This window comes from Trematomus bernacchii, unplaced genomic scaffold (genome assembly GCF_902827165.1).
Source record: "Trematomus bernacchii unplaced genomic scaffold, fTreBer1.1, whole genome shotgun sequence".
In the NCBI taxonomy this organism is placed as follows: domain Eukaryota; kingdom Metazoa; phylum Chordata; class Actinopteri; order Perciformes; family Nototheniidae; genus Trematomus; species Trematomus bernacchii.
In genome coordinates, this window is record NW_022987588.1 from 5,665,493 (window position 1) to 5,674,920 (window position 9,428).

Here is a 9,428-nt window from a genome sequence, read left to right on the forward strand (position 1 = left end):
TGTGTTGGTGCAAAAGTGTTGAAATGAACTGTAAACCTCTAATGGTTTGAGACTATGCAAACACGAAGAAAAAACATCTACGACTTTCAATGAAAACTCAAATGAATCAAAACTGCTGGAATTAGCTTTGGCCTCATTACGATGCCTGCTGTTTGAAAGCATGCACACATGCAAACACACACACATGTTGTGTAGCACAACAGAGCTGGTGACTGTTGCATGTTGGCAGCCTCTTCCAGACAGCTGGAGTTTTATCACCAGACACAGGATTAAAAGACTATTTATTACCCAGAGCAATTAAGGACGTAATTGGAGACAAAAAAGGGAACATCTAGAGGAGATAAACATATTTGAATAGTGGAAGTAACATATTACAATCGTGTTGCTGTAACAGAGCTGTTTCTGTATACTTTTTTAAAAATGTTTCAGTAATTGTATTTACATTTAAGTATTTTTAATCCAAATTATTCTACTAGGCCTTTGTATAAAAGAAAGGAGCCAAATCAGCTGCTGCGACAGAGAAGAAGATGCTGGTGTGTTTACAGCTGCAGGATTACAGAGATGCAAAAAGGTGACACTGGAAATGATGCATGTCTTAAAAGGGCATGTTTACCTGTTGATATTTATCAGATAATGAACAATAGTAGCTATAATAATGGAGTCAGTCTATAAATAAGGTAATTGTGTATTGAGGTAAAAAAGGCTAAATGTATTTTAATTATTCACTGGTTTAATGCACCACCCATCCAAGCTAAATGCCACAAATCAAACGCACTGTAGATCTCTGGGTTCACTGACGGGTCTGACTAAATAATAATGGCGGATCTTCCGGTGGGGATTTCTTGGTTCACTGAGGAACTTTTCATCTTCAAATGTGGCTGCAATTCATTTTTTCAGTTAAAAATGTTTGAAAACTTTGAGGAGCACTGTGGGACAGAGTGGTCATGAGGATAAACGAGCAGAAAAGTTTAACCTGGAGCAGATTGAAGAGGATCTCACCGAGCAAAACTACCTGAAGCAGGTGATTGGGCCAACAAAAACTATTAGTGCGGGTTTAACTCTGGCAATGAATTCAACGTTAGTACGCAATGTCGCGGGTTTTGTTTGTGTATTGTTGGTGTGTTGGTTTGTTTGTTTGTGTGCGCGGTTAAAAAAGGTTCAGTATCTCCTAGCGTTGTTATGTTTCGTCTTCTGTTGCTGTGGAGTTTCATGTCCTACATGTCTATGTTGTCTGCCTTGGTGATGATTTATTCTGCTGTTATTTCAGAAGTGACTCATTGTTTAACGTGGTTTAATTATGCTTGTTGCACCTGCCGTGGTGTTCACATCTCGTCATATTTGAGTGTTTTTTTTTTCTCTCGTTTTTGTGTAATTTGACCACTTCTGGGTAATTTTAGTAGGCAGTACACTAAAACAGATTGTTAGTCCGTTGTGTGCACTGCTTCAAAGTGCCTGCAGTAACATGTTGTTGGTTTGAAAATAGGGGCTCTGTGGTATGATGTGAATTCACTTTATGTGTAGTCTATCTTATTATTATTATTATTCCCTTTACCCATCCTGCTACATCTCAACTGACCTCCTATCTATATAGTAACTACTTGTAGCTGAGTAAAACTTCTTTAAATTAACCTTTCCTAGAATAAAATAAAGTACCATATATTTCCATCCCTGGTAATAAAGCATATCAGCAGAGTAAAGTCTAAGTCAGTGGTATGTGTGTGCCAGGGTTGGTTGTTTGTGCTTCTGTGTTATTGTTGTCTTTCCCTGCAATGCCTCATCATACCACCGGGAGGGGTTTGAGAGTTATCAGTGAGGGTCTCTCTTGAAAAATAGGTTATTGTCTTGAACTACTTCCTCCCCTGTGTCATTTCATTGTGATTGCATGTGGCTTTTTTGAACCAAATATAAAAACTCACTAGTTGGCACCCTGGAGAAGGATTGCTTCAGAAAAGATAAACACTCTATGCATGGGAGTATCTGAAGTGTTTTATTAATAATCACCACTGAGGCAAAGTCTTTGCCCCTCTAAGGCACACTTGGAAACACTACTGCTCTTGTCAACATCGTTTCATTGAGTTTTTGATGAGACTCCCAATTTTTTTAATGAAAAAAATACTTGGGAATCAAGTATTTAATTATATTTTTGGATGTAATGACTACAGAACAGCATTCTCTACTCAGGTTGCCAAACTTGGGAGTTCATAATAAATGTGAAGAAGCGATGAATGAAAAGATCCTTGACAAGTTTATTCAATAAGACCTGTCAAACACCTCTATCAGACGCAGGAATGTGGCGCATGATACCTTTGATCCCATCAGTCCGTTTCGCTCAATATCAAAGAGAGATTTAATAAGGTTGTTGCTTTGGTGAAGCTCTTCTGCTTTGTGACTTTTTGACAATGTGCCACCCTCTGCCCTTCTCTCTCTCAGACTCCTCCACTCACACAACCTGTCAGGCTTCATAAGGGTCAGCCACTGACAGCAATGCTCCCTGCTTCAAGGTCTACCCAGGAACAGAAGGTCATTTTATTATCTATTTAATAAAAATAGGAATGTTTTTTACTTTTTGTTTTGATGCATGTCGCTCTATGCCTACTTCTACCTCTCTTTGTTTTGGCAAGGGTATAATTTGAAATGTCTTAATGTGACACAGAGATGGAACAATTAGTTAGTTGATGTAAAAATAACTATAGTTTTGATAATCTTTCCAATGTGAAAATGTTCTGCTTTCCTCTGTTTTTTTTATATCAAATGTAACTATATAATCACTTTAGAATTGTTTCTCTATTTGTCATAGACAATGATTCATTATCATCAATTATCAATATATTAATAGGAAATGAGAATAATTGCTGCTGCCTGGTTAAAAAAAAGTAACCTTCTGGACATTTATTTGTCGGAGTTGGCCAAAACTAAAGTGCGGGGACTGAGCACAGGTACTGGCCGTCTGCCCTTTGAACAGTGACAAAGTAGAATGGGAGCTGGAAGTAATATTCAGGTGTCCTGGGACTCATTAAATATTTAGGTCATACTTTTCTGTACTGCACTGGTAACAGCAGAAAGTCTTTGCACTATTGTTGTACGTCACTTCATCATCACTTCAATCCCTATAGTTAATGGAACATAATACTGTATGATGTTGCTATAGGCCTACATGATCCATCTTCGCCTCTGTGTGCAGTCTCTGGATTATTTTTCTTGGCCAAATACAATCTTAGCGAGTCCATCCTTTCTCTACTTTTTGCCAAGGGCATTATAGTCTGTGTCCACATAATTCCTCACTGTAATGGCCAGAGTTGGAAAAATAGTTAGAACATTACCTGAGGCACTTTCACTACACCATTTCTCCACCTATAGTGTGTTTTGGGGTGGGGAGAGATGATGCATGTGCACAGCAGAGCGTCTCCAGGTGGTATTCTGTTGCACTCTTGTGGTCTAACATGGCATTTCAGCTGAATTTAGAAGTTGCATTGCCACTGTTGAACTGCACTTTACCTATTATACTCGGCAATGAAAGGCAGTGTGAGTAACCAAATTGTAGCTAAGTCTGAAACAACAGTTGTCGTCACATCATCATTATCTTCTGTGAAGAGGATAATAATGAGACATTAATCAGTGACTGGTACAATCATTGCCTACATGCTGCAATATATTATCTCATAAGATTCTGTCTATGGCTGAGTTCAGCTCTTATCCCAGTGAAGAGTGTGTCAGAAATGATAACGCTGATATCACACACCAACAAAAGAAGAGTTAAAGGAAGTTCAGAGAGTATTTTTTTATTATAATAGAAAAATAGTTTATATAAAAACAAATAAGTTATGAATTCCAGCAGCTGCTTAGTATTTTTCCTCCTTACCACATATTTTTCCACACACTCTTTCTTTCCCTCATGCGCACACACACACACTCTCTCTCTTGCCCGTTGGCCATTTCACAGTCCTTGAAGATCTCCTACATACATAGTTCAGTACATTTTCTTTTATCCTTTTCATCAGCTTCCTTCAGCTCCTATAGAAAGAGCTTTGGAGTCATTCAGTCCATCTGACAGCAGACTCTGATGAACTCACTCCACCTACTTCCCGTAGAACATCTCCATCAGCACCTCCTCGATGCTGACGGTGCCAATGACGGGTCTGAAGAAGAGTTGCGCCACCACCGCCGGGCTGATGGCCCTCAGCATGGACAGAGCTATGAGCAGTTTGGCAAACCGCGTCGTGTCCTCGCGGTGGATCAGCCTCACGTGCTCGTTCAAAGCCTGGTGCGCCTCGCGACGCAGAGACTGGATGTAGTGCAGGCAGCGCAGACCCTCCACATCTGAAGGGGGGAGAAAGAAAGACAGAGGATAAGAGATTCAATTGAGATGACTGGAAATAAAAGTTCAGTCCGGTTTCCAAGCACGCGTAAATCAGCAATGTGTTCCCCTCGTATGCCAAAATGATAACAATTTAGAGCTGGATTATTAAAATAAAGTATTCTATCTCTTTTTAATGAAACAGCTAAATATCGCATTCTTTATAAAACATGCCCAATTAAATTGACAAATAAAAGAAGTAAAGGCTTGTCAATAATATGATAAACCCAGTCTCAGGTGAGGTCTGCAATGAAACTCCTCTCTTGCTATACCTGAGTAGAATAACTTTGACACACAGGTGTGAACCTACCTGGGTTGAACAGCACAGCTCCTTTCAGATACGCGTACTCCTTGGTACTGATGTCTACACTCCAGCACCTCTTCAGGAAGGCTTTGATGGCTTCGATATCCACCACAGAGACCCCGGCCGCCCCTCTGCTCTGTCCGGCCAGCAGCTCGCTCTGCCGGTCGGGCAACCCAGTGAGGATCCGCTGCAGCATGCTGGGCTCCACCGTCTCCGAGGTCTCAAAGTCCACCCGGTCCTGAGCCAGCCCCAGCACCAGCAGAGGAGCCCAGCCGCTCCGGATCAGCATCAGCTGGTCGTCCTCCGGCAGCTCACGAAAGCAGGGGACGTTTTTCACGAACCGCAGCGTCTTCACCAGAACCGCCGAGGCGGCTTTGCAGGTGACCTGCGGGGCGCGGAGGACGCCCCTGCGCCGGGTGGATCCGCAGGAGCACGCCTGCTGCCGGAGCTCCTGCAGAGAGGCAGGGCCGGCGGTGGAGGAGCTCTTCTGGAGCAAGTGTTGCAATGTGTGTTGGGGTTGGTGTTGATGCTGTCGCTCCTCGGCGGTGGCCAGACTGTCACTTTTTAAAATGCTGTAGAGGATGCTGTTGTTGTTCCGACCGCTGGCTCCCCGGCAGCGGCAGCTCTCCAGCGCGGCCATGAGAGCTCAGCATGGGCCGGAGCTCCGCGCGTCCTCTCTCTGAAGCTCCGGAGGTCAGTGGATAGGTAGCGCTGTTTTCGTAGCCCCTGATAGCCCCGAGTGAAGGGCAGCACGTTTATATTAGCTCCTGTCTGTCCCAGCGCTGAGAGCTGCTTCAGACTCTCTGCATATTCCGCCTCCCCAGGCTCAGGCACCTCCTTTTACTCCTCCTCCTCTTCCTCCCTAACTCTCTTTCACACACACAACTTAAAACACACGTATATATACTTTTTAGGGCTTTCACATATTCAGGACATTTTTATTTTTTTGCAAGAAAGACCTTCAGACAAAAATCTTAAGCACTTTATCTTCTTTGCTCCCATTGGAAAGGCTAAGAAAAGTTTAAATAAAACTGAAAACATGTGACACACAGCAACAAAAAAAAGAAAGAATAAAAAGCAGTTTTCAAAAAGCCTTGGTAACTAAGCATATATTCTTAATATGAGAGAGTGCGAGAAAAGCAAAAAAGGAGACAGACAAGGAATCTGAGCCCAGTTCTATTCTCAGCATTACCTTGACTCTCTGGCAGTGCTGTTTATCAGGCAGGAGCCGGTAAAAAATATAGGCCAGCGACGGATCTGAAGGCTTAATTATTTTAGGGACAATTTATATGATTTTCTTTGAGAAAGAAGTAGGAAGTGCTGAGCTGTGAAGGCCAGCCTCCAACCTTGACTCGGACACACTGATATTGATTTAACCGTGAAAACAGGAGCTGGTGAATTATGATGTCATGACTCAATGCTCTCCTTGCCTCTGTCACTGAAGGAGGATGGGGGGGAGAAAGAGGAGGGGTGGGGTGGGGGGGTAGTTTGAAGGAAGGGAGGAGTGGAGGTCAAGTGAATGAGAGACTGAGAAAGACAGGTCGGGATAAAGCAGATGAATTAGAGGTTTATCTTAATTGCTCCTTAGAGGGATCACAGGTTAGGGTTGGCTGCCACCTGAGAGAGGCAGAGGGAGAAAAGGGGCTCTGGGGAAATCAGAAGTGATTACGTAGGAGTAAATCCAGAAAAAAACAGTTGTCAGAATGAGAAAAACTGTCTGTGAATAATGCAAAAGTTCTGAGCATATCATAAAGCAAGCCATTGGGTGGCGAACAGTTTTGGTTTAAAATGACACCGCATATGTCACAGAAGAGTCTTCATAGAAGGTCATTTTTGGTGTAGAGAGAGGACGACATTGAGTGTATGGCCACATTCATGGACTCGCAGTAAGTAGGAACGTCAGTGTCCCCTTGCATCGAAGGACACGGATTTGAATGGAGACGGGAAGAAAAACTTTTGCAGTAGTGCTCCAACATTGTTCAGAGGCCAAATGTCTTTGTATTGATTTAGCTGAGAGAGAAAACAGATTTTTCACATGTTTATATCAAGGGCACCGCGCGATAAACAGCCTTCACCCAGCCTGTCTTTTCTCCTGCTCAAGGCCCAGCCAGCGCAGGTTATAAAAAAATCTTTCTGTCTCAAGGAGAGATTACATTATGTTTTGTTGCAAAAGCACAAAGTTGAATAGACAGCCACAGCGCTTTGTCTTGCTCTCAGGTCCTTTTTATTTCTTTCTTATTTTGTTTATTCATTCATCCAATTTGTGCAAGATGTACTTGTAATAAGTGTTCTCCACTCCACCATCTTCCCTCAGAGCGATTGAATTATGTCTTAAAATATTGCATTATTTTATTTACCTCAACGTATATGTGCAGCCATGTGGTTAGACATTATTTACCATTATGTGTGGATGAAAAAGTGCTCAAAGATGTCATATGTATGGCTACATTTTGGGAAATAATGCACATGACATGAATATTTACATTTGATGATTTGCAAAGTTCTTTATTGCTATATTGTTTTAATGTTCCAGCTTTCAAGTGCCTCACTTGAAAGAAGGAAACTAAAATAAAGATAAAAAATCTGCATGAGTTCCCACCATCAAGGGAGCGTCATTTGTCACTGAAATCGACTTTATCTGGTAATCCTTCAAATTTCACTCTGGTTTGATTTGGCGCCTCCCATGGATAAAGGGGCAACAACAAGTGCAGATTATAAAGCAAACCTTGACAAAACAAAACAAAACAAAAATAGCAACTGTTGTATGTATCTATTGAACTCGCTAATACTTATTTTCTAATATTGTTTTAATAAAGAAGAAGTTATAACACAATGATCTGATGTTGTGCACGGTATGCATGTCATTTTCCACACATGATATTAAGACAGTCATACCAATTGTGCTGGATTACATGTGCACATCATCATTGTCTGTCATTATGTCTTATTTGTAGGTATGCAATCCAAGTACAGCATGTGGAATAGCAGATTCTGTCATTTTTCAGTCAACTTATTTGAAGTATATTTCTCAGTGGCAATTTTTTGAAACATGAACAATATCATTCATTTAAAGAGGCCCTATTATGCTTTCTGGGGTTTGTGTTATACAGGGTTGTGTGCATGTGAATGGTGTGCATGTGAATGGTCTGCATCAAACGCCTCCATTGGACTCCTTTGTTTACTTCTGTTACGTAGTGACATCACTATGTAACACTTGCGCTTCTTTTGGCTAGCGCTCCAACACATTGTATGTGATAGGCTAAGGGGCGGTGCATCTCTAAGCGGTTGACCAATCACAGAAGAGCTGGCCAGCTAACCAATCAGAGCAGACTGGGCTCTGGTTTCAGACAGAGGGTGAAAAGAGGTGCTGCAGCACAGACAGTATGAGAAAAAATAAAGAGCTTTTTGAACATTAAAGCATGGAGACATGTCAGAGTAGAGACACAAAATATAAATATGAACCTGAAAATAAGCCTTTTATGTCCTCATTAAACGCTCAATTCCTACTTCATTCTGCCAATGCCACAATGAAACAATCACAAAAAAGAGTTCCCATGTTTTCTCTATCTTTAATCTGCACTTCTAGAAACTAATTGCTGCGACACACAGACAGCCCAGATCGGGCGGCATCAGTGACACTGCAGCTTTGTGTCTACTGCTGAAATCTGGAGCAAGGTCACGACCGAAGAAGCTATCTGCTCTGAGACAAAGGGCATGGGAACGTGAGAGCAGAGCAGAAATAACTGAGGAAAGTGCCATTAGAAGTCAATTACAGTGCTTTAGGTTTGATTAAGGTTAGTAGAATTACACATGGTTATAAAGGAAACAGCAGAACAGCCACTAGGCTTTCTCACAACCTCTCTGGAAATACTAAAAATGTCTGTCGTACCTCAGCTTTATCTATACAACAAACAAATATGTATATGGTCAATTTATGTAGATAGTTAAAGAAAATGTTTTCAACAAGTGAGCATTGTTATGTTAAGTGATTTAGCAGCAGTAAGCATTTCCTGAAGGCTGATCACACAAATGAAATACTGAGGTTGCCGTGACCCAAGAAGACAGTTCTTTGGCGCATTTAGTGGAACCGGCCTTGGAACACAAGTGTGGAGAAAAACACACAAGGTTTTTTTTACCAAACACTTGGGGCTTAGACACCCACAGATACTCCAAGACAGGTCTCAGAAACTTAAGAGGACAACTTTGTATGATTCAAGGCTTTGCATTAAATGCCTCCCCTGAAAAGTCTTGGTCTGCATTGTTTGTTGATTTGTTGGGCGCTCTTCTGGCGGTTGCTATAGTGACTGCCTCCATTTTCTCTCTGTGGCTGCTCACATAAAGGGCTGTGTCCTTGTCTCTATAATAGTTACAAATTGAATACTGCACTTTCCAAGGACTCATGTCACCAACGTGTGTGTGTGTGTGTGTGTGTGTGTGTGTGTGTGTGTGTGTGTGTGTGTGTGTGTGTGTGTGTGTGTGTGTGTGTGTGTGTGTGTGTGTGTGTGTGTGTGTGTGTGTGTGTGTGTGTGTGTGTGTGTGTGTGTGTGTGTGTGTGTGTGTGTGTGTGTGTGTGTGTGTGTGTGTGTGTGTGTGTGTGTGTGTGTGTGTGTGTGTGTGTGTGTGTGTGTGTGTGTGTGTGTGTGTGTGTGTGTGTGTGTGTTGGAAATATTGAGTCATAGCTATTAGATTCCAGGGAAGGGTATTGTGGTCATCATGAAAACAATTTTTATCATCATGTTGCTTTCCATATCAACAACAAATCCAATGAAA

The 9,428-nt window shown here is 41.8% G+C and overlaps 1 protein-coding gene across 1 annotated transcript; it reads right to left on the minus strand.

Moving 5' to 3' along the window:
- Window positions 1–3,763: 3,763 nt before the first annotated feature.
- On the minus strand, window positions 3,764–5,402 carry nr0b1 (nuclear receptor subfamily 0, group B, member 1). Its single transcript, XM_034128403.1, has 2 exons — window positions 4,665–5,402; window positions 3,764–4,317 (listed from the first exon to the last, which is right to left on the minus strand). The coding sequence occupies exons 1-2, from the start codon at window positions 5,296–5,298 to the stop codon at window positions 4,076–4,078; spliced, it is 876 nt and encodes a 291-aa protein (XP_033984294.1). The 5' UTR covers window positions 5,299–5,402; the 3' UTR covers window positions 3,764–4,075.
- Window positions 5,403–9,428: the final 4,026 nt, after the last annotated feature.

Coding starts and splice junctions, on each gene's coding strand:
- nr0b1 (XM_034128403.1), bottom strand. CDS start 5,298: ATGGCCGCGCTGGAGAGCTGCCGCTGCCGGGGAGCCAGCGGTCGGAAC. Junction 4,318..4,664: donor AGCTGTGCTGTTCAACCCAG/GTAGGTTCACAC, acceptor TCCCCCCTTCAG/ATGTGGAGGGTCTGCGCTGC.